The 25,742-nt window shown below is 47.2% G+C and overlaps 1 protein-coding gene across 4 annotated transcripts in view; it reads right to left on the minus strand.

Moving 5' to 3' along the window:
- LOC125434137 (RE1-silencing transcription factor-like) overlaps positions 1-19,092 on the minus strand; it is a 41,561-nt gene extending 22,469 nt beyond the window's left edge. For all 4 annotated transcript variants that reach the window (XM_048499340.1, XM_048499249.1, XM_048499171.1 and 1 more), the window contains exons 1-3: positions 18,639-19,092; positions 11,595-12,020; positions 798-2,420 (exon numbers count right to left, since the gene is read on the minus strand). In XM_048499340.1, the coding sequence (XP_048355297.1) occupies positions 798-2,420; positions 11,595-11,877 (1,906 nt within the window). In that variant the 5' untranslated portion in view covers positions 11,878-12,020; positions 18,639-19,092. The remainder of the gene's footprint in view (positions 1-797; positions 2,421-11,594; positions 12,021-18,638) is intronic.
- Between the last annotated feature and the right edge of the window lie 6,650 nt (positions 19,093-25,742).

Consider the following 25,742-nt stretch of genomic DNA (forward strand, 5'->3'; position numbering starts at 1 on the left):
CTAACTCACCCTTTCTTTCCTTTCCCCCCGCAGGCTCTAAGGCTTGATTTCAGAGAAGCTGCCTGTCGGGCAGCCTGTCTCTATGGTTTTCTTTAAAGGGCTTAAGCAATCTTTGGAGCATTGCCCTTTTAAGAAAACCCTTAAGACTTTACTGACAGGCAACTTTCTCAAACCAAGCCTTAGAACTATGAGAAAGGGGGGGAGGAAAGAAAGGGTAAGTTCATGACTGCTTTCTCTGCTTCGCTGTCTCCTGCCTTCTTCTCTGCCGCCCCCTTTCAGCCACTTTCTGTGCCTCGTTCTCCTCTGCCTTTTCCTCCACCACCTCCTGTCCTATTCACCCTCCACGGCCCCTAGCTTATTCCCTCTCCCCAGACCCACATGCGCCGGCCTCGCCCCTCCTTAAAAAGCCTCCCAAAGGCTTCTGGGGCGCACCTTTCCCCCAACTGTGGCTCCTTTGCTGGCTCAGCGCCCCACCTCCCCATGGACCTTTCCCGCCCTCGACTTATACTCGAGTCAATAAGGTTTCCCAGTTCTTCAAGGCAAAATTAGCTGCCTCGACTTATATGCGGGTCGACTTATACATGAGTATATACGGTAAACTCTCTTTACCACACTCCCCCCCCCACCCCCCCCCGGTAATATCTCCTCTGCAGAATTTTACACCATAAGGAATTTAGGGGGCAGGGACCCTTTCCTTGTACTCTGAAGTACTTAGAGAGAGAAAATACCATCTGTGCTGTTAACTAGGTACAGATAAATAGTTCAAAATGTACAGAGAAAAAAACCGAAAACCATACTTGGAACTTGGGGCAATTTCGTGCATCGGTGTTTCTCCACAGACTCAGTCTGGCCAGTTGCACAAATTTGGGCCGGTATGGACGGTGCACTCTTCTCATTTGGGATTTTGGGGTCCAAGGGTAATGTGGATGGGTTCATCGAGGTCTTGCCATTATTAGCAGCTTCGGTGACTGGGCTTGAGCCCGACGGTTGCACCGGCCCCAGCGGGGCTGTGACAGTCAACAACCTGCCGTGTGAATCTGTCAGCAGGATAATCACGGGAGAAGCTGCTGATGAAATAGAAAAGGCAGCCAAAGCTTGGGTATGTGGCAGATTTGTTGCCGGCCCTGAAGGACATAATGAAGCTGGGATTTGGGCAGAAGGCTTGGCAACTGTTGGGCTTGAGGTTACAGGCTGGGCACTGGGCACATTTTGCAGGAGGACACCAGGCGGTTTGAACTGCGGCGGTTTTTGACTGAGAGTCGAAGGCTTGGCTCCTCTGCTCTCCAGAACAGGGAGGCTGACCGAGGCCAATGATTTGGTTTGCTGGGAAGCGCGAACGCTTTTCTGGGCAACGCGAGAGATCTCTTTCAGACATGTTGCACGGGCAGGATTCGAAAGTCTGACTTGTCCATCAGTTGGCAAGAGGATGTTGACCGAGACAGAGGGCCTTTCAGCGCCTGTAGGCCCAGGCTGTTTCCGACCTCTGGCGTGGGCTGCCGCGTCCACAGTCTGGTCTGCCACAGCACCACGAGGGACCGATGCAGAGGACTGGACCTGCTCCCTACAGAGGTGCATTCCCATGTATCTAACCCCACACTGCCTGCAAGTCTTATGCAAGCTCAGGTGAAACTTGTACTTGTACTTGAAGGCAAAGATCTCGCCACAGTCTTCACACACCAGGTTCCTGTGGCGACGCCGGTGTTTGTAGAACTGCTTTTGGCTGGAGAAAGTCTTGTCACAATCCTCGCAGCGCACCGAAATCGGGCGCCTGTCGTGGCGCTTCATGTGGTAGACCAGTCTGGTTCGGCTGTAGAAGGTGCTGCCGCACTGCAAGCAGGAGAAGGGGCGGATGCCCAGGTGCTGGCGAATGTGAATATCTAGATTCGTCTTCATGGAGAACGCTTTGGGGCAGGTGGGGCACAGGTAAGGCCGCTCACCTGTGTGCTTCCGCTGGTGGTGGGCGAGGTTGGATGGGTCTGTATAGCTTTTGCCACAGGCGTGGCAGCCGTAGAGACGTTCCCCTTTGTGTATACGCAAATGCTTCCTCATGTTGCTGCTGTTGTTGAATTTTCGGCTGCACTCAGGGCACGGGTAGCTACGGACAGTTTTTTTGGGATTCTTCCTTTGTGGTCCAGCTTGCTCACGCCTAGCACCCGCCTCTGACTCTTCTTCCCTCTCTGTCTCTTCGTTTTTTTCCACTTCCATTTCATCAGGGTCCTCCTCTTCCTCAGCATCATACCCTTCCTCCTCTGGCAACCAGTCTTCGACGGAACTCCCCTCTGACCAGCTCTTTTCCGCTTCTTCTTCCTGTTGAGGAACGTAACTCACCATCTTGCTTCGACTGCGGAAACTGTAGGATTTTGAGGGCTGCCCTTCCACACGGGAAGAGAAAACAGTTTCAGATTTGTCAGCGGATTTCTCTGTGGGAAAAGAAGAGAGACATTGATACCTGAGGAAAGATTTTGCCTAGCAGGCAAAAAGCAGATATGGGCACAGAAAAGCTAAATTAAAATTCAAGCAGTGTCTGCCAGCGACTGGTCTCTGGCATACCTAGCCTACAAGCTGATTTAATTATGGTTTTATTGTAAGTTGTGGTTTTCAATTCAACTTCCATTCGTTTATATAATTACAGTGGAACCTGAGTTTTCATTGCCTTCGGTTTTCATCTGTTTCGGTTTTCATCGATTTTTCCAGTGAAAAATTTGCCTCTGTTTTCATCGATTCGCCTCAGTTTTCATCGATTTGCAGTAAGGTGCAGGGGTTTGTGGAGAAAAATCACCTGGGCAAAGCTGTTGCAGGCCGTGTCTGCAACTTGTTTAATGATAATGTCTTGCCCCATTTCAGACAAATCTTAAAGAGGAGTCAGAAACAGGCCTCTTTGGACAGCTTTCTGGTGCGACATTGGTCCACTGGCTCTGAAGCTGGTCCTACTGTTATTGTTTGTTACTGTTTTCAGCATTGAACACTTATGTTCATTCAACAAAAAATGTGTTTTTGGTATGTTTTTTGGAGTGCCTAGAACAGATTAATTGGATTTACATTGATTCCTATGGAAAAGTTTGCCTCGGCTTTCACCGGTTTCGGTTTTCATCGATTCTTTTCGGACGGATTACCAACGAAAACCAAGGTTCCACTGTATTACATTTTTGGATATAAGTCACCCTAAGCCCAGTTCGCCTGGGGAGGGGAGGTCAGAAATAACATTTTCTTCTTCTTTTTACTTTTTGATTTAAAGTTGTTCTTGCTCCTCATGAAATCAGAATTCTGTGATCTGTTGAGAGAATTCCCAACATCCTCATCAAACTACTGTCCCCAGGATTCTTTGGGGCATTAGGGTCGGGTTGAGCAGTATGTGGGGCAGTGATGGCGAACTTTTTGGACATCGAGTGCCCAAACTGCAGTCCAAAACCCACTTATTTATCGCAAAGTGCCAACGCAACAATTTAACCTGAATACTGAGGTTTTAGTTTGGAAAAAACGGTTGGCTCTGAGGCGTGCGGTACTCAGGAGTAAGCTTTGTGGTAGTCGGTGGCTTTGCTTTGAAGTAACCGTGAATCTCTTCCAACGGGTGAATCACGACCCTAGGAGGGTTTACTCAGAAGCAAGCCCCATTGCCAGCAACCAAGCTTACTCCCAGGTAAAGGATTGTGCTTTTGTTCTTTGCATGAAAATCAGTGGGGTTTAACAGTGCTTAACAGGGTTACCTACACTGCTTCCCCAAAACTTGGTCTTAGGTTCAATGCTAATAATCGAGCCCAGTGTCCCAGGCCAGCCTAGATGGGGGGGGCACTCTGTTTGCGGGTGCCCACAGAGAAGGCTCTGAGTGCCACCTCTGGCACCCGTGCCATAGGTTCGCCACCACTGGTGTAGGGGCTGTCCTAACCAAGGAGAGTCCCAGTGATACCATGGGTGACACCAGATCCACAGCTTTAAAAAGCTCAGTAGGCACCAAGGGAAGGTGCCATGGCACTCGTGAGGGAATCTCTGGAATATGCTGCCACAGGAGGTGGTGATGTCCACTAACCTGGATAGCTTTAAAAGGGGCTTGGACAGATTTATGGAGGAGAAGTCGATCTATGGCTACCAATCTTGATCCTCCTTGATCTCAGATTGCAAATGCCTTAGCAGACCAGGTGCTCGGGAGCAGCAGCAGCAGCAGAAGGCCATTGCTTTCACCTCCTGCCTGTGAGCTCCCAAAGACACCTGGTGGGCCACTGCGAGTAGCAGAGTGCTGGACTAGACGGACTCTGTTGTGATCCAGCAGGCTCTTTCTTACGTTCTTATGTTCTTAATGCCGGTCTACATCCTGCAGTACTCAAAACTCAACTCAAAACTAGACACATTTCAGATGAGTTCCGACTAGCACAGGATCAGAGCAGGATTGTTATCTTTTTTACTCAGACATGATGCATTCGCCTTTTTTTTTTTGAAGCTGCGTCACAATAACGTAACACAAGTAGGTTCAATAGAGTGTCAGACTTTGGCTGTCTGGAGACCTGGATTCAAGTCCCGCCATGGAAGCTCGCAGGATGAACTTCGGCCTCTTTTTCTCTCTCTCAACCTAACTGACCCTCAGAGAGGATCAAAACAAGTAACGGAGGAACCAACCATGCCACTCTGAGGTCTTTGGAAGGAACAGAGGTCTTGATGTCTACATTCCACCACTAAGAACTAGTTCCAGCTCTCATTAATTGCGAGCAGAGACACTTGTTCTGGCTTTTTTAATATAAAGCAATAGAGGAAGGTGTTCATCTGCTGCTGCAACAGGCAGATGGGCAAGAGGTGAATTCTCAAATGTGGAGAAAAAGCTCAGACAGAGCAGACTGTGATCACATCAGCCCATAAAATGGAAACTGCAAGTCCATGCAGCCTCAATTTGCAGGGAAGAGAGAAGGGTTTAAGCACTCAACCAGCTCTCAGTTTTGCTATTCCAAGCCAGGGTTTACTATTTTGCATTTTAAAGAAGGAGAGCCCTGTCCTTTAGAAACAGGCATTTCCCATTTCAATTGCCATTTCAATTATTAAGAGAACAGTAAACTCCATTTCAAAAAGAAATGCAGAGGGGTTAAACCTTGCGCTTCTCTGCATGGCCCCAAGGTAAATTGAGGAATTAAAACCAGGCCAAGAGGGCTGGGAGAGATAGAGGGGCCAGGTTCATGTCTAGGAAAGCCAGCAACCAGCTTTGGCCTTTGACGTACCCACACCAGTTTCTGTGATGGTTTAGCAGTAAGACATTTTGCAATCTGTGGGGCTGTTGGATGTTACTTGCCACCCACCTCTACACACAGGGAGCTTCACTTTGCTTGTTGCTCCTCTCTTCTACTTTACTTGGGGCTTTCCTCACTGACAGAGTTGAACTGGTTTCTACCTAGGTTCACCTCAGTGAATCCCCACTGCCACTGAGCTCAACATTGTTTTGTCTCAGCCCCCCCCCCCCCCCCCAGAACTGCGACATCTACACTTTTCTGCCGGAACAAGGTTGATACCGCTTCAAAGCTTCGAAGTGGGGAAGCATTGAAACGACACCTCATCCGTTCAACCAATCACGAGCCGCTTTTGTGGCATGCGCAGAACGGGAGAGTCGTGGTGGGCAGAAAGCACATGTAACTGTAAACTGTAAAAACTGTGAAAAAAAAAAGAACGCTCCCGTTTCCCACCGTAGCACAAGCTCCAATCACAATCGAGGAGCGAAACAGGCACCAAGATGATCCCGCCCACTTAGCTCGGTTCCAGGGGGCCAACTCAGTTGCTGTGGGGACAGCCTGGAATCGCCCTCCACTGAAGGGAACCGAGTTGACCTTAGCTCCCTTCTGTAGTGGGGAAAGCCCCTATGTGTGGAGAGATGGAGCAACTCTGTTGCATATTTTACAAGAATTAGATAGTAAGGGAATGCCTAACCCTAAATATGACACCTAGGCCCCTTCTACACATGCAGAATAATGCACTTTCAATCCACTTTCACAATGGTTTGCAAGTGGATTTTGCTATTCCGCACAGTAAAATTCTGCTCCAAAGTGCATTGAAAGTGGATTGAAAGTGCATTGTTCTGCTTGTGCAGAAGGGGCCCTAGTCCAGCATCCTGTATCGCACAACAGCCAACCAGTTGTCCTGCAGGACCAATGAACAAGCCACAGAGAGGCCAAAGCGTTTTCTATATGCTATAGTGCTGGGATTCTGAGGGCACCAGAGAAAGTGGTTTTTTTGGGGGGGGGGCATGGGGATATCTGCTCAATCACGTTCTTCTGGAGTTGTCTCTTCTCTAAACTGATAAGCCTCAGTCCCTTCAGCCGTTCTTCCCAGGAAAGGTACTCCAACCCCTTAATCATCTTGGTTGACCCCTTCTACGCACTTCTCAGCTCTGAGATTTCTTTTTGGAGATACTCAGACCAAACATGGAAATATTCCAAGCATGACTGAAGCAGAGCTCTGTGCAAGGACATTAAAGTACTGGATGTTTTTTTTAAACTTTTTTCTCTCTCCATTCCTTGCATCACTTTTTTTTAAAGACAGCAGAAATAGACTTTATTTCTAAGAACCTTTTTTGTTTCAGAACCAAGATATCTTCCACCTCAGGGTTTTCCCTTACACTTCTGCCTCAAGAACCACTTCTCCTTCAAAACATCAAAGCACAGCGAACATAACAGCGACTCAGACCTGAAAACCCTTTTAACAGCCTTCAAAACGTTCACAATTCTTCAAGAGCCAGGAGGATTCTGCGCGAGTCTCTGTCGGAAAAGGGGGGGAGAACCTGAGCTTTTCATAAGACCTTCCCTTTCACCTCTTTGCACCTCAGACATAAAGTGAATGACTCACCATCTTTTGACAGAGCTTCTTTGATTTTATATATAGAAAGAGAAAATAGTCTCTTGACCCGAGATGGGAGGAGGTTCTGTTTTTAGGGCAGCCGAGAGATGTCTCCTCAGCACCCAACGGGAGTGCAACAGAACGGCCCTCTTTGTATCTCAGAACTTGTAAGCAGATGAATAGCCTCACTTTCACACAAAGTCTGTGGCTCGTTTTTTGGTTTGGAGAGGGGAAGCGTATAGATTTTCGCAGGGAGGAGGAACGGGGTTGAAGAACAGCTTGCAAACCGAACAAAGCTGGCTTGCCTCATCCAGAGGTGTCATTTTTCAAGGGGAATCTCGGCCTTTAGTCACCTTCAAGAACTGGAAGCAGGGCTAGAATTTTGGATGTAAGCCAGGGCACTTTGCCTGCCAACTTTGAAGTTGGTATTGGAAAGAGAGAAAGGTGTCTTAGAGAACTGAAGGCAAAGATGTGGAGTTGCCAGCTCTGGGGCGGGAAAAAAGTGGAGATTTGAGGAGGGTGGGGTTTGGGAGGGAGCTCAGTGGGATATAATATCTTAGGCCCCTTCCGCACATGCAGACTAATTGCACTTTCAATCCACTTTCAATGCACTTAGCGGCTGTATTTTACTGTGCGGAATAGCAAAATCCACTTGCAAACTATTGTGAAAGTGGATTGAATGTGCATTATTCTGCATGTGCGGAAGGAGCCATAGAGTCTACCTTCCAAATAAGCCATACTATCCCGGTGAACTAATCTCCGTCACCTGGAGATCAGTTGCAACAGCAGATCTCCAGCCACGACCAAATTGTGACATGATCCCATTAAGTAATATATAAATCCTATTCTGTTCCTCAAGTAAAACTGTTTCCAATGCCCTGTGCTTGACCAGAACAGAGTGGAAGAGTCACAAGCAAGGTTTAACAGTTCAAATAAAAGGTTTATTGCTTAGTAGAATGGAGACCCTAACTCCTTCCAGGGTCTGTCTGAAATAAAGTACTTGCTTGACTGGAACAAACTTGAAGCTGTAGACTTTATTCTTTCTTGAGTCCTTTCAAGAAAGTCCACTTTGTCTTTTGCTTTCTTTAGGTTCCTTGAGTCTTCTATTTGGATACTACTCTCTGTTAACCTTAACTTTATGCTCGCTATACACCTTGGATGTGACAAAATATTGCTGCCTTCTAACTCCCTAGGCACCTTGAACTGACTGACTGACTGAACAGGGGGATTACTGGGTAATAACAGGAAAACTGCCTTTTGGGAAACTTCTTAAAAGGACAAGGGCTAACTAAAATTCCCTCCCTTTGAAGTCTATACAAGAACTAAACCCATGTTAGCTATGGGAAACTTATACTTAATAGGGAAAATAACAAAGGCTTCTGTGGGGGCATGATAAATCCTTACAGGTCCAGCAGACCAGGGGTGGGCAATTATTTTTTCCATGGGGCCGCATAAGAAACAGAAAATATTGTGGAGGGCCGGGCCAAAAGGCAGGGGGCAAGGCTGAAAGCCCATGAAGCTGGCAGCCAAGGCAGCGGCTGCGGGGAGCTTTCAAAGGCTGCTGTTCAACAGGCTGGGGGGCAAGGCTTTTGAGAAGCCATGAAGCTGGCAGCCAAGACGGCAAGCCTGCTTCCGAGGGGCTTTCAAAGGCGCATGTATTCCCTGGCCTGAAGGCAGGGGGGCAAGGCGCTTTTGAAAGCCCCGCAGAAGCTGGCAGCCAAGGCAACCGGCTTCTGCGGGGCTTTCAAAGACGCCTTGCTCCCCAGCAAGGCAGGGGGGCCAGTCAGGGTCATCCGGCGGGCTGGATGTGGCCCGCGGGCCGTATAATGCCCAGGTCTGCTTTAGACTTAACACAAAACAACGAGTAAATTTCCTACAGGCTAGCCGCTAACCAAACACTGGTAGGTTTGGTCTCTGGATTTCTTCAGCCTGGCCTGATTACCTAAAAGTTACAGAATCCTAACATCAGAAAAAACATTCCTATACATTTTTATACATAATAATCATGAATTTGAGTCACTACTCACTGGCATAAATATTTGTAATAGACACTCCAATATTGCTGTTAATAAATTTAGCTCCTGCGGTCCAAGAAATAGAGAAAGGGCAATCATAACTAAACACCATTACAGAAATGAAATAATCATAGAGAATCTCCTCGTTGTCTGAGCATAATTTCCGGGACCGCAGGTGGCAGCATTCTCTCATGCCCGGAGGTTGCCCTCAAAGGAGAAAGCTGCTACTTCACTCACCCTCTCTGAATAACAGGTGCAGTCAATCAGTCCAAAGCACCTGTGTGCTCCTTAGAGAAATGCTGAGAAGTCAGTGTGATTGCACCTGGAAGGCTCCATAGAGCTTAAGCGAAATATGTGTTGTCCTTCCAATTGCAAAAGTCTGCTTGATTTTTTTTTTTGACAGGTCACATTCCTTTCCATGGTGTCTAGAGGAAGTTGGAAACTTCTCTATTCTCAGTCAGTTGGGAATCACACCTTCTAGCCGCGTAAAAGCAGCATGTACTGTATATACTGGCGTATAAGACTACTTTTGAACCCTGGGAAATCATCTGTAAAGTCTGGGGTCGTCTTATATGCCAGGTACCGAGTGGATGGTACTGAGCAGGTGGTACTCTATATTTTAACTGGAAAAGTGGGGGGTCGTCTTATACGCCCAGTCGTCTTATACACCGGTATATTCGGTAGCTCGGATTCGAAGAGACTAGAGACAATACTAGAACCAGGGGGCATTCATTGAAAATGCTGGGGGGAAGAATTAGGACTAATAAAAGGAAACACTTCTTCACGCAACGTGTGATTGGTGTTTGGAATATACTGCCACAGGAGGTGGTGATGGCCACTAACCTGGATAGCTTTAAAAAGGACTTGGACAGATTTATGGAGGAGAAGTCGATCTATGGCGACCTCCTTGATCTCACATTGCAAATGCCTTAGTAGACCAGGTGCTCAGGAGCAGCAGCAGCAGAAGGCCATTGCTTTCACCTCCTGCATGTGAGCTCCCAAAGGCACCTGGTGGGCTACTGCGAGTAGCAGAGTGCTGGACTAGATGGACTCTGGTCTGATCCAGCAGGCTAGTTCTTATGTTCTTATGTTCTTAGATATGTTGGTCTGCAGTAGCTACAAGACTTTAATGTAGCTGTTCTACTATACAACAATGCAGCTACCTTCTGAAACTGTAAATAATGTAAACAATATGCATAAATAGAATATTTTGTAATACAAGGCGGTGAATTTCACTGTCCAATAGACCGTCAGGGCTGTTCAACAGTGGAAATCACAGCCTCTGACAGTTGTGGAGTCTCTTTCTTTGGAGGTTTTCAAACAGAGGCTGGCTGAACATATGTCGGGAGTGCTTTGATTATGTGTTCCTGCATTGCAGGGGGGTGGACTTGATGGCCCTTCTGGTCTCTTCCAACTCTGTGATTCTAATCACACTAAAGCCATTCCCTAATCATGTGATGCTATATTTTCCTGTAGGAAAGCAAGAGAGCCATTCATTTCAAGAAAGTAAAGTAAAAAGGAGTATTCAAAGACCTCAGTGACGTGGGGCTAAATTACCACTGCAGATATTGGCTAATTATGCACAATATAAATAAGACGCCCTGGGGATAGGAAAAAAGGCATCTTGGGGAGAAACTCGAAACTCGACACAACTTTTTCCCCCAAGATCTCCTCAGGATGTCTTATTTCTGCTGGAGCTGACCTACTTTGAAGATACAAGACTACCAATATTTTCCCTCCAAATCACCTGCAAGTCATCTCCTCAGAGCCCAGGAGTTGAGGAGACGTCTTATTTTTCCCACCTGCCTCATTAAAGCTGTCTGGTCAGTTTCCGCTGCCATTTGCGCCTGACATGTTGTGGTGCTGAGCTATACGGGGCACATCCTTTGATTTGAGTCCACTAGCACCTTAGAGACCAAGAAGATTTTTTGGGGGGGGGGAAAGCTTTGGAGAGTCTTGGTCTCTGAGGCAACACTGAACTCAAACTGAACTCCTCTCAACTTTGTCATTTCTGAAATACAGCTTTATGTCTCAGGATTCTGTTCTAGCTGCACAGAGGCCTGATCTACATACTCAGAAGGACAGTGGGATAGAATAGGCTCTTCTGCTTCAGAAACAGACTCACATGTTTCAGCAATCTCCTGTGTAAAGCAATTTGATGCAAACAGAAAGGTAGCACCTCAGGGAAAAGGCAGGGCGACGAAAAAATGATATCTTTCTACTTGTGTTTAGAAGAAGAAGAAGAAGAGTTTGGATTTATATCCCCCCTTTCTCTCCTGCAGGAGACTCAAAGGGGCTGACAATCTCCTTGCCCTTCCCCCCTCATAACAAACACCCTGTGAGGTGGGTGGGGCTGAGAGAGCTCCGAGAAGCTGTGACTAGCCCAAGGTCACCCAGCTGGCGTGTGTGGGAGTGCACAGGCTAATCTGAATTCCCCAGATAAGCCTCCACAGCTCAGGCGGCAGAGCTGGGAATCAAACCTGGTTCCTCCAGATTAGATACACAAGCTCTTAACCTCCTACGCCACTGCTGCCACTGTTTATTATTCTTTTTAACAGAATGAATGCGTTCAAATGGGTAATCATGCCCTTCCGTACCAGATCGAAGCGGACAATCTCCTCTCCCATCTCAGGATTCTACGACCCACTTCTGTTGTGTTTGTAGACCATGTTACAGTCTCTCTCAACCTGGACTTCACGTCTGCTTCAGAATCGTAACCCAGTGGCACCCCCACCAAGCTAAAATACAGATAAGAGACAGAGATTCTTTGCGCACCTGTTACTTGTCGCCGACGGTTGCGTCGATAATGCCTAGACACCTTCTTTTTGTTGTTCAACTGTTCATTCCTATCCTTAGGGCTCCTTATATGAACTTTGCCTGTCCTCGTGGTCCGATCTTGGAGGAGGTTCTTCTTTGGCATCCTCTTCCACAAAACGGTCTCCTCTTCCTCCTTGCTGTAGACTGGCAGGCTTCCTGATTCCTCCTGGGCCTCCTCTTCACCAGCAACGTTTTGGATAACATGGGGCTTCTTGCCCGTGGTCAGCCTTCCCTGAGACATGCAGGTTAAGACTTTGGCAGAAATACCAGGGCTTCCTAGTGAAGCTAAGGATTCCTCGTCTATACCGCCGGAGTCTTCCTTCTGGCTGGTTGCTTGCCCAGGGAGCACTCGAGACCTCTGCTCCTACAGCATCATCACATAATCTGTAAAAAAAGAAGTCCTGTCAAGTTTTACCACATTGAATTCAGAGACTCCCTTTAACTATAAAAATACGGAATGTGCCAGATGCAGTATCTAACTTTCAAAAGGGGGGGGGGGGTTCTATGTGGCTCTGATACAAAGTTAAAAATCTCTTATTTTTAAATGAAAATAATTAAAACATCTGTATGACAAACCCACAACTCTTAATCAACAGAAAGATATACATATTGTGAACAACATCAAAGAACAATAAACCATGAACAATATACACACAGGGGATCCCAAAAACGATACTAAGGGATGAAGTCTCTGTAATGAAGTATCAATGTCGAAGGCTTTCACGGCCGGAATCACTGGGGAGTTGTGTGCAGTGGTGGGATCCAGAAATTTTAGTAACAGGTTCCCATGGTGGTGGGATTCAAACAGTGGCGTAGCGCCAATGGGGCTGGGCGGGGCACGACGGGGCGTGGCCAGGCATTCCAGGGGCGGGGCATTAATAATTTCTCTGTTACTGTAAAAAACTCTTACTGTAAAAAAAAAGTTCCTAATTTCCAGCTGGTATCTTTCTGTCCATAATTTAAACTCATTATAGCAAGTCCTATTGTCTACTGCCAACAGAAACAACTACTTCTCCTCTAATTGACTGCCTGTCAAATACTTAAGACTTTCAAATAATTTTGTTTCTAGAAATCAAAAGAAGGATACATTCCTTAAACAAGGAACTTTTCCATATTTCTAAAAGATGTTTTTAAAACAGCCCAACAGGGAGAATTATCCCGTTTTCTACCTTCACTAACCAGCCACATAGGAAACAACAGGACTTTATGATTTTTGGACCTAATGGAATTTCTAACGGAAAAGCAGACCCAATTAGTAACCCCCTCTCGGCACACACAAATAACCCACTCTCGGGAACTGGTGAGAACCTGTTGGATCCCACCTCTGGTTGTGTGGTTTCTGGGCTGTATGGCCGTGTTCTAGCAGCATTTTCTCCTGACGTTTGGCCTGCATCTGTGGCTGACAGCATCTTCAGTTCTTGAATGGTGGTCAATAGAAAGAAGGTGGAAGTATTGATCTGGGAGAAAACCAATACTTTCGACTGTAACGTCTTCCTCAGCCACTTTAGTCACAATCATTAATTATAAGAAACCAAAGAGAGTCTAGCTCCGTGGTGCCAATTGGCCATGCTGGCAGGGCCTGATGGGAATTGTAGTCCACGAATATCTGGAGTGCCATAGGTTCGCCACTACTGGCTCTAGCTCATGCTAAAAGGCCATCAACATCAGGACTTCAACCAAATGCATGTAAGCATATTAGAAAGTAAGTTCCCTTTAACTATCCCAGCTGTCCTGTGGCAGTGAATACTATAAGTGGATTATGAACTGTGCAGAATTCCTTTTCATGAGATTTGAACTGCTGCATGCGAGAGTTGCATTATGGCCTTAAACAACACTACTGGTTGAAACATTGCCTGTAAGAAACAAATATCACTTTGATGTATTGTGGAAGGCTCACTTTCTCAGAATGAAAACACCTGAGGCTTGATTAATGGTAACAGGAGTCATCTGGGGGTTAAGGGAAGATAAGGAAGGAAGATAAAGGAAGGAAGGAAGATAAGGAAGGAAGGAAGATAAAGGAAGATAAGGCAATGGGAGGCAGAAGGCATGGAAGCGGACCCTAATTTTTTTTCTTGATATACTGAGAGGGTTGTTCTGTTAAGTATCATTCATTCTCTCCATTATCCTAAAGCAGAGGTGTCCAGCTCTGGTGCTTCAGATGTTCATGGACTACAATTCCCATCAGCCCCTGCTGGCATGGCATCTATCTAATCTTAACCCCTACACTGCTATGCTTGCATTATCAGTTGGGAAGAAAAAATTCTGCATACTGAGGAGGACAAGCAGAAGAATAGCAAGGGAGGAAAAGCGCCCAGTGGGTGCGTCCTCCGCCCTGCCCCAGAACACCCCGCCACGCCCCCACAGGGGTGCGTCACACCCCCCCCACCCCCTTGGAGCTACGCCTCTGAGGACAAGTCTACCTGTGATTGAAAGTAATGGGGAGACCTACCCTCTGAGGAGGACAGGTCTACCCAATGCTTCTTCATGGAAGGTAAGCCAGTCCTCTGAGCAGCTGAGACCCTCGTATCTGTGTCGTCATGGCAACAAATACAGCTCCCTCCAAACAAAAACAAAACCCTCAAGAACAGGTACGCTGCGTCTTTTTCACGGCTCTTTTCAGATTTATCTTTAAAAAAATATGTCTCCTGCAGATAATTTCTAGGAAGCGTTTTAGTAACTGACATGATCAGAAAGAAAATGAGGAGAGGAAGTTTTTCTAGGGGCAGCGGCCGCCCCATTTCGCTCATGGTCTCAAGGCAGGCGGAAAAGTCAGTTAGCGAAAGCTTTTCGTAAACAGCACGAAGCAACAAGAGACGAGGGAATTCTCTCGCTCAGCCGTAGCACGTTCTTAAGAGTCTTGCAGGAAGCGAAACAGCAGGAATTAAGAGCATGTTATTACACAGTTCAACCTTGTAAAAAAAATGATTGTTTTTACCTGAGCGGCTGCTGAGATTTTTGTAAGTAGCAAAGATTAAGGAGGCCGGGGGTGAATTTGCAATACCTGCCTCTAATTAATCACTGAGCAGTCTTGCACACAGTCAGACCTTTCTAAATCCATTGAAAGTCAATGGGTTCAGAGTGGTATTAACTGATCAGGACTGCAGCCAAAGGCTTTGTTGACATTCGGACCTTGCTTAGGATGGCCAGCCCTCAAGGGGGACCTGGGGACCCCCCTGAATCTCATCTCTGGACTACAGAGATCAGAGATCAATTCCCATGAAGAAAATGGATGCTGCGGATGGTAGTATCTATCCATCTATCCATCTATCCATCTATCCATCTATCCATCTATCCATCTATCCATCTATCCATCTATCCATCCATCCATCCATCCATCCATCCATCCATCCATCCATCCATCCATCCATCCATCCATCCATCCATCCATCCATCCATCCATCCATCCATCCATCCATCCATCCATCCATCCATCCATCCATCCATCCATCCATCCATCCATCCATCCATCCATCCATCTGTTTTATATACCGCCCTCCCCCTGAGGGCTCAGGGCGGTTCACAACAAGGTTAAAACATACATTAAAACATAATTTAAATACCAATTACATAACAACAGAACCCATTAAAAAATGTGGACGGCGTCTGGCTACCCCTCTCCCCCCCCCCTTGTGCCCACGGGAGGCCAGATGACTGGTAAGATGTGTGCAACCAGGCTGGCCAGGCTTGGCCAGGTGAACAGGTCCGCCCAGCGGAACAGGTCCGTCTTGCAGGCCCTGCAGAAACTCTGTAAATCCTGCAGGGCCCTGATCTCCCTAGGGAGCCTGTTCCACCAGGTAGGGGCCAGGGCTGAAAAGGCCCTGCCCCTCGTCGAGGCCAGCCTGATCATTTTTGGGCCAGAGATCACGAGTAGGTCCTCCTCCGAGGAGCGGAGGGGCCTACCAGGGCAATATGGGGAGAGGCGGTCCCTCAGGTATGCAGGTCCGAGACCGCGAACGACACTGTTAACCCATTGAGATCCATGTCCTCCCGTAGAGTTGCCAATCTCCAGGTGTTAGCCGGAGATCTCCTGCTATTATGACTGATCTCTAGGTGGCAGAGATAAGTCAACCTGAAGAAAATGGCCACTTTTGGATGGTGGACTCTTATGGCATCATAACCCGCTGAAGTCTGAAGTCTCTCCTCTCTCCAAACCCCACCCTCTTCAGGATCTACCCCCCAAAATCTCCAGGTATTTCCTGACCTGGAGCTGGCAACCCTACCTCCAGACTCTACCCCCAAATCTCCAGAAGTTTCTCAAACTGGGCTGGCCACCTTACATCCTCCATCACCTGCTAGTGCCAAGGGGGGATCTGGCGACCCTAACCTTGCTGGACTCTGTTGCTGGTTTTTTGAGAGAAAATAGCCTTTTATTGTTTGCTTCCACTTCCTAAAATGCAAATGCTGTCCACTAACAGTGGCGTAATGGTTAAGAGCAGGTGCATTCTAATCTGGAGGAACTGGGTTTGATTCCCAGCTCTGCCGCCTGAGCTGTGGAGGCTTATCTGGGGAATTCAGATTAGCCTGTGCACTCCCAGACACGCCAGCTGGGTGGCCTTGGGCTAGTCCCAGCTTCTCGGAGCTCTCTCAGCCCCACCTACCTCACAGGGTGTTTGTTGTGAGGGGGGAAGGGCAAGGAGATTGTAAGCCCCTTTGAGTCTCTTACAGGAGAGAAAGGGGGGATATAAATCCAAACTCTTCTTATCTTCTTCTAATACTTACAGCAATTGAACTAGGGCAGTGGTGGCGAACCTTTTCGAGACCAAGTGCCCAAATTGCAACCCAAACCCCACTTATTTATCGCAAAGTGCCAACATGGCAATTTAGCCTGAATGCTGAGGTTTTAGTTTAGAAAAAACCGGTTGGCTCCCTCTTCCTCTGCCCCACCCGCTTGAGCAGAGGCCAGCCTGCTCTAGCTTCCAGCAAGTTCCGCATGCACTGCTCTGTGCCTCTCTAGCATCTCTGCCTCCTCTGTGCCCCCCCCCCCACATTGGGTAGCAGCCACCCGGAGCAAAGGCACCAGGCCCGCCAGCCAAGTCCTCCCTGTTCACTGCGGTGAGCGCACGTTGGGCTCAGTGGCCCAGGTCAGCCTACAGATATATGTGTGTGTGGGGGTGTGTGTGATTTTCCACCCCCCACATGACGAACTCTGTGTGTGCGTGCCCACAGAGAGGGTTCCGAGTGCCACCTCTGGCACCTGTGCCATAGGTTCACCATCACTGAACTAGGGTCTGTGAGCCCATCCGTATCAAACTTGGACGGTCAGTATGACCTACCCTTAAGGTTTGTATCTGGAAGATCTGATATTCTTCTTCCTTCATTTTTTAATTTTTGTAACATCTGACCTGAGGAAGCATTCTGCTGAACTCAAAAGCCTGCAACAATATTTTGGGCCATTTTTGGTTGACCCCGTTATTTATGTATTTACTTCATTTATACCTCAACTTTTCCCCCAGTAGGAACCCAAAGGGGCTTGTTTGTTTATTTTTACCCCACTTTTCTCCCCAATGGACCCAAAGTGGCTGACATCATTCCCTTGCCCTCCATTTTATCACAACAACCTTGTCAGGTAGGTTAGGCTGAGTGCTTATGATGGGCCCAAGGTTGTAAGGCATTAACAAACTATTTTAAAAACCAACATTAGCATCCCAGTCAGAACATAAAGAACTCCTTAAGCCAAATCTCATACAACCGCTCGCAGGTTAGAAGCAGATTTGGAAATAACAACCCCTTTCTTAAGAGCCTGGCTAAATAGAGATGTTTTTGGCGCACCACCTAAAAGTGCAGGACAGACTGGGGAACCTGAAAGCTGGCTTGGACCTCCTTTTGCCAACTCACATCCAACCAACTTTTTGCTCCCTTGGTGATCTCTCACCCACACAGTGTTGCCAATCTCCAGGTGGTGGCTGGAGACCTCCCAGAATTACTACTAGTTTCCAGGCAATAGAGACCAGCTCCCTGCTTTCGACAGCAGACTTTATGGTACTTTATCCTGCTGACGTCCCATCTCTTCCCAAACCCCCTTTTGCAGTGGCAGTGGTGTAGGAGGTTAAGAGCTCGTGTATCTAAAAGGCTCATTCCGCACATGCAGAACAATGCACTTCCAAACTGCTTTCAGTGCTCTTTGAAGCTGTGCGGAATAGCAAAATCCACTTGCAAACAGTTGTGAAAGTGGTTTGAAAACGTATTATTTTGCGTTTGCGGAAGGGGCCTAATCTGGAGGAACCGGGTTTGATTCCCAGCTCTGCCGCCTGAGCTGTGGAGGCTTATCTGGGGAATTCAGATTAGCCTGTGCACTCCCACACCCACCAGCTGAGTGACCTGGGGCTAGTCACAGCTATTCCGAGCCCCACCCAGCTCACAGGGTGTTTGTTGTGAGAGGGGAAGGGCAAGGAGATTGTAAACCCCCTTGAGTCTCCTACAGGAGAGAAAGGAGGGGGATATAAATCCAAACTCTTCTTCTTCTTTTCTCCAGGCTTCACCCCCAAAATCTCCAGGTATTTGTCAAATCAGAGATGGCATCCCTGTACTCAGACCTGCGATTTTTAAAAATCCAGGCAGACACACACAGACACACAGACACAGACAGACACACACACACACACACCCCTTTCCATCTGATCTGCTTTGTCTGGCTCTAGATCCTTCCTCCAAAATCTCCCACCTTCCCCTTTCTGCATATAATAAACCTGGGAATCGCAGTTGCCTTTCCAGACCAGATGTGCTCTTTTCCATCTTGCGTTCCAAGCCATGCGCTCTAGGGGCGCTTCATCCCACTGCAGGGCCTGTCCCCTGCCGGCCCCATTCTGTGCCCGGCACTATGATTAAATCCCCAAATCCACTCATTCTTGCACGGACAAAACGTGCACCCCCGCCACGCAATCGCTCCACGCTGTGCCACAGATAGCAGCTGCAACACCGTGTGGGCAAAACGCTAGGAGCAAAAGCTACCAGAGCGCAGCCTCACAGCCCGAAAAACCCACAACAGCCAGAAACATAACTTACCCCTTTGGCCGACGGGAGCTCCCTGAACTCTCTAAGCAGATGCGGGGACGGGAACTCTGCAGACTTGAAGGCAACTTAGATCTTGGGTGGGAGGGGCTCCAAGGAGAAGATGCCAGATAACAACTTCTGCAGCCGCGTTGCAACCAGCCTGACATGGGGTGGCGTGGAGGGGAAGCGCCTTTCTTCCGGAAGTGCTGCCCTGTCTGACCTGGGAGCACAGTGCCCTGAAAGGGGATCCCCCTGACTTACAGCTGGACTGCAGCCTGCTTGAATTCAGAACTGCCTCTTGGGACTGTGTCTTGACCTTCCTAAATGGCCTCCTCCCTCCACCTCACGCCTGGCACGACTCACTCAGCAAGCAGCATCTGAATATGAACAACCGCACGCCTGGACAAACCAGTTCTCTTTTGTTTATACCCCTTAGACTTAACCTAATCAAGGGTCTTTCTCTGACTCACCCTCCTCGTGGCCATCTATGTTGTTGTAAACCCCCCACCCCCCACCCCCCACACACACTAAGGGTCGTTTCCTGTTTATTGCCCCACCCCCAAGACCATTGCCTCTCCTGGAACAGCAGGAAAAATTCTTTGTTCAAAACTTCCCTTTCCCCCAAGATACGTTTTGCCCTATAAAGGCAAGCCTCAGACCCCCAATTAGATGTTAAATATCATCACGCACAATTAGGCGTTAAATATCATCACACACAATTTTGCTGCTTGATAATATTGTTCCATCAGCGCTGATCACTCAGAGCCTAGTGCTGGCCATTAGTCTCTGTCTCCTGGACATCTGCTACAAGTCTGGTAAATATAATCTTTGATGTCCCATTCCTTCTCTCCATTTATATCCAAAACCTGCTTTTCACCTCTAAATTACATCCCAGGAAACCTTCTATATGTGTGTTTTTACCACCCCCTCACCCCCGTAACAGTGACTGTGAGTGGGATTTTATTCTATTCCATTTTCTTATTTTCTTGATCAAATCCTTGAAAAAAGAAATTTAGTTTCTCTGCTGGTTTCTTATGATGAGCTGAAACCCGTATACTCTCTCTGTCTCTGTCTCTGTCTCTCTCTCTCTCTCTCTCTCTCTCTCTCTCTCTTGTCAGTGACCTTTTGCTCTACAGCTAACTTTCCCAACCAAAGAAATCAGAAACAAAGCATACCTATGCTTATGTTACCATATTGCATAGAAATTACATAATAGGGTAATACCCACAGCAACAGTATGTACTACACACAGTAGCATAGTCCACAGTCCCTTTTGCTTCTTTAAAGCATCTTTCGAAACCATTCTGTTACAGTACCATTGTATTACATGCAATTCAGTTTTGCATAGCTTCCAAAGTGGAAAATGGAAGCTTTCCTGACTTCAGGTTAGCGGTTCTCAACCTGTGGGTCATGACCCCTTTGGGGGTCGAATGACCCTTTCACAGGGGTTGCCTAAGACTCTCTGCATCAGTGTTCTCCATCTGTAAAATGGATAAATGGTAGGGTTGGGAGGTCACCACAACATGAGGAACTGTATTGAAGGGTCGCGGCATTAGGAAGGTTGAGGCCATTCCATAAATTGTGGAACAGCCTCACTTTAGAAATTCACCAGGCGCCAACGTGATATGGTTTCAGCCCCCTGGTGAAAATCTTGCTGCTTACCCAGGACTTTAGTGGTTGACCCCCCCAGGACCAGTGGTTGACCCCCCCAGGACCCTGTCTCTGAGGATGGGGTGGGGATTTTTAATGGGGTTTTAACGGATTTTATGTATTGTTTTCACTATGTTTTTATTCTGATTTTAACTTCGCATGTTCCAACAGGGTTTTATCCCCATTTGTTAGCTGCCCGCAGCCCTATGGTATAGGACGGAGTATAAATTGCAGAAATAAATAAATAATAAGGTGACGCCCACAAGTACAGTCTTTTCCATGTAACTTATCCATATGTAATTTGAATGTCTGTATGGCAACGTTACTTTTCACGACGTTATATAAACCTGCACAAGGATGCAAGTCCTAAGATTAATTTGATTCTTCTACTTTAATTGCCGCGGCCAGGGTGTGACTCGTTGTTTTGTCTGTATGGTTTACGTGGCACTTTGATTTATTGGTTAGTTTTTATATCCCTCTTTCCTCTACCTTTAAGGAATCTCAGAGTGGCTTACAATCGCCTTCCCTTTCCCTCTCCACGGCCCTTTCCCCACTTACCTTAAGCCCCGTGCTACTCTCCTCAAGTAGCGCGGGGGCCCCCGGCACTCCCCACTACAGGGGCGGCGACAACGCAGCCGCCCCAACGCTGCTGCTCTTGCTCCCCCTCAGCGCATGGCATCCCTGGCGCTCCTCGGAACGGCGCCTTTTGATGACCCCACCTCTGCGTGGGGTCGTGGGGACGCCCAGGTGCGCACCAGAGATGCCGCGCGCTGAGAGTAGCGCGCAGCAAAGGGCAGCAAAGGTAAGTGGGGAAACGCCCCACAATAGACACTTGTGAGGTAATTCTGAGAGAGCTGTGGCTAGCCCAAGGTCACTCAGCCGGCTGCATGTGGAGGAGCGGGAAATCAAACCAGGCCTACCTGATTAGAGCCCACCACTCTTAACCACACCGCTCTGGAGGGGGAGAGATGGTCCTGCAGATATGGGAGTCTAGGACTTTGAAGAACTTTGTATGTAATACCCAATACCTTGTAATTGAAGGCAAGCAGGACAAGACTGAAGAATGGAAGTGATAAGAATGCTCCAAAATCCCTCTGGGGCAGACCTAACATTGCCAACTCTGGGTTTGAAAATACCTGGACATTTGAGAGTGGAGCCTAGGAGAGTGGGGTTTGAGGAGGGACCTTGGTAGGATACAATGCCATCACAGCCCCCCTTCCAAAGCACCTATTTGCTCTGGAAGAAGTGGAATAACATTTTAAAATAATAAGTGATTCATGTAGTCTGATTAGTTGTCATTCCAGAAGATCTCAAGCCCCGACCTGGACGTTGGCAACCCTAGGCAGACCAAGTCTCCCTCTAATGGAGTCGACGCTTTACTTACTTATTCATTCATTCATTCATTCATTCATTCATTATTTGATATACCGCCCATCCCCAGAGGGCTCTGGACGGTGTACAACATAAAAACGGTATACATAAAAATCATTAAAATATGGTTATCATAAATATCATTTAAAAACAGCGAATATTTCCTAACCTAGGCATCCCACGAAAGCCAGTGCTTAACCATAAACTAAATCCCTCCCAGGAAAAGAGGAGAGAGGGGAGAAGATAAAACCCGATGATATTAGGGACTCACATGGAACAAAGACCCATATGGAAAGGGGGTGAGGGGGGACACACACTCAGCGACTCCAAAGGCCCAGTGGAACAACTCAGTCTTACAGGCCCTGCGGAAATCACCCAAGTCCCTCAGGGCCCAGACAGCTGGAGGGAGAGCGTTCCACCAGGCAGGGGCCAGCCGTATCATTGAGGGGCCTTGATGATCTCCTCTCAACCCCCTCTAAGTCTGGGGTTGCCCCAACGCATCGCAGTTAATTCCACATACAAATTATTTACACCTTTAGAAATCGACACCTCATCAGTTAAGGATGCTGTCTTTTGTCTGCTACTTTAAAAATGCATTTTATTTTGAAATGCCGCGGCCACTTGTTCAATATACATTCCACAAACAGTTAAGTCTCTCCGTTGAATCGACCAGCAGCGTACACATACATAATTAATTTCTGTTTCAAATTTCTGCTTAGTTTCTGATTTCTGCAAACGAAATCTCATTGCATTGTTTATTGGATGTCCCGTCCTATCGACTCCGTTGACTTGCTCTGCATAATCCACCTTGAGCCTCAGTGAGAAAAACAGACTATTAGAAACGGAAATAAAATTTAAAACCCACACAGGCCTTAGCGTGCCAGACACTATTCCTACATTTTATCTCAACGACCCTGGGGGAGAGCCAAGCCTGGAAGATTGTGACTGGCCCTCCTGTTCCCACCAGTAAGTCAGCACCACTGAATAAAACAAGGCTTACTTCTAAGCAAAACTGCTTAGGGTTGCAGTACACTATGCAGTTCAAAGTCAAACTGGGCCTCACCTCTGCAGACACTCTAACCATGATATAACATTTGTCGTGTCATTATCTGAAGGCACAGATAACAGGCTTCTCGGCAGGGAGGCTCCTGGCTCACAGACAATGCCTTCGTGCCTTACCAGATGTTTCAGCCTGATTTTAACTATGCCTGCTCAGAATGAAGTTCCCCCTTCAGTGTGTAACAGACTTCTCTCTGTGATGCACCTCTGAAGATGCCAGCCGCAGATGCAGGTGAAACGTTAGGAACAAGATCTACCAGACCACGGCCCCACAGCCCGGAAAGCCCACCACAACCAGAAGTTTCCCCTTGTTTATTTCCTAGTGTTCGCATCTGTGGCTCTCAGTTTGTAGAACGGGGGAGGCCCCCACACTTCTGCCATTCGGAAAATGTTGACAGTGGAATAGTTTAGGAAAGAATTTTCCTTCAAGAAATACGGTTATTATAGGTTATTGTACTGCTTATTGTATGTATTGTCTGCTTTATACTGTCTGTCATCCAGTTGTTGCATTTTATGTCATGCCCTGTACTGTTTCTAATTGCGTTGTTTTCTCATTATTGTGATCCACTTACTGTCTTGTTCATTGCATCCCTAATATGCCCTTATTTTTATTGCTTTCCTTTCCCCCCGCAAATTTTGCAATCTGTTTTAAGTCTTCGTGAAAGAGGAAAAGGGCAGCAACGGCATTTCATCGTACCTGACTTCTCCCTCCTTCCACTTTTCTCTTCCCCCTTCTTTTCATTTCCCCTTTTCTTCTGCTCTTTCTTTAGTTCATTTTCCCTTAGTGAGAGATTTTATGGCACCTTATAATGTATAGGGAGATTGCAGAGAAGCTGAATGAATTCTTTGCTTCTGTCTTCACCCAAGAGGAGATGAGGAAAATTCCTGCACTTGAAACAAGTTTCTTAGGAGGCGAATCCAAGGAACCAGTGAAGATAGTGGTAGACAAGGAAGAAGTTCTGGCAGCCGTTGATAAACTAAATGCTACCAAATCCCCTGGCCCAGACTGCATTCACCCAAGAGTTCTTAAAGAGCTCAAGCATGAAATTGCTTGGGAGCAGCAGCAGCAGCAGCAGGCCCTTGCTTTCACCTCCTGCAAGTGAGCTCCCAAAGGCACCTGGTGGGCCACTGCAAGTAGCAGAGTGCTGGACGAGACGGACTCTGGTCTGATCCAGCAGATTCTTTCTTATGTTCTTATAGTCATCTTTTAATTTATTGCTGTAATCTGCCCTGGGCCCGTCAAGAAGGGTGGCCTAGAAATCAAGCCATAAATAAAATAAAGAGGTGGACTATAAGTGCAGTCAAGGAAACAATTTGCATTTATTGCAGGCTTAGATGTTTCCCCCCAGGGTTACCTGGGAGGTGCTTATAAATGTGATGCTATGACTAGTTTGGGGATAGATGGATAGATGGATAGATAGATAGATAGATAGATAGATAGATAGATAGATAGATAGATAGATAGATAGATAGATAGATAGATAGATAGATAGATAGATAGATAGATAGATAGATAGATGGATGGATGGATGGATGGCTGGCTGGCTGGCTGGCTGGCTGGCTGGCTGGCTGGCTGGCTGGCTGGCTGGCTGGCTGGCTGGCTGGCTGGCTGGCTGGCTGGCTGGCTGGCTGGCTGGCTGGCTGGCTGGCTGGCTGGCTGGCTGGCTGGCTGGCTGGCTGGCTGGCTGGCTGGCTGGCTGGCTGGCTGGCTGGCTGGCTGGCTGGCTGGCTGGCTGGCTGGCTGGCTGGCTGGATGGATGGATGGATGGATGGATGGATGGATGGATGGATGGATGGATGGATGGATGGATGGATGGATGGATGGATGGATGGATGGATGGATGGATGGATGGATGGATGGATGGATATGTAGGTAGGTAGGTAGGTAGGTAGGTAGGTAGGTAGGTAGGTAGGTAGGTAGAGAAAAAGACAGTGCCTTCACACACACTGAATAATACATGTTCTAGCTACTTTCATGCACTTTGCAGCTGGATTTTACTGGGTGAAAGGGTGCTTCTGCACAGTCCAAATATAACAGGTTCAGGCCCCTTTTAAAAGTGTTTTGGGGGAGAGGATCCCACAGAACTTGTCCCCAAAATACTTCTGATCTGTTATATTTCCCTGAACCTGGGTTACATGAAAGTAGCTAAATGAGCGACTTTCCCCCTTTAACCCCGGTTTCAGATGCTTCCTGCTTGCCTGTGCAAACTGCAGCAAGCAGGAAGCATTCTATGCCCACCCCCTTCTGTCCACCCTTATGGTGGATTTTCCAGGTGGCTGCGCTTAGGCCCCTTCCGCACATGCAGAATAATACACATTCAATCCACTTTCACAATTGTTTGAAAGTGGATTTTGCTATTCCGCACAGTAAAATCCAGCTTCAAAGTTGATTGAAATGTGCATTATTCTGCGTGTGTGGGCCTAAATTAGAGTGGATTCTCTAATAGGCAGCCACCATAATGTGCCAGTAGTGTTACCGCTTAAGCCTATCGCTAGACTACACTGGCTAAAAACCAGAGCAAAGAGACCAGTGTTATCCAAAAGTCCCCATAGGGCCTGGAAAGGACGTGTATATATGGTTGTGCTAATGTTTCACATGGTTTTCTCCCTGCTTTTATTTCTTTTAAGACTTCGTATAAGCCCCTCAGTGTTGGATGTATTGTTTGCCTAATGTTTATGCTTATGTCTTAGCTAGGTGTTCCAGTTGATTCAAGGCTTATTAATGTTAGTTTAGGATATTCTTGTTTACATATATATGTGGGTGCTCTTTTTCTCTAGGATTGCATCTAATGTTTAAAAATTAGAAATGTTACTTTAGATATTTGTATTTGTTAGAAAAAGGAATAGCTTGTAGCAGCTGATATTAAGACCCAAGGAAGTCGGTCCTGGAATGTGGCAGAAGCCAACACCCAGGTAATCCCATCTTCACCAACAAAAGGATCTTTTGATTTACAAAGGATGGACTCAGGGTGTGGACTGTTGGAAGATGTCACCCTGTTTTGCTATTGGACTGTTTGAAGTTTTACTCTCAGGATC

The sequence above is a fragment of the Sphaerodactylus townsendi genome, linkage group LG01, assembly GCF_021028975.2.
Source record: "Sphaerodactylus townsendi isolate TG3544 linkage group LG01, MPM_Stown_v2.3, whole genome shotgun sequence".
Taxonomy (NCBI): Eukaryota; Metazoa; Chordata; class Lepidosauria; order Squamata; family Sphaerodactylidae; genus Sphaerodactylus; species Sphaerodactylus townsendi.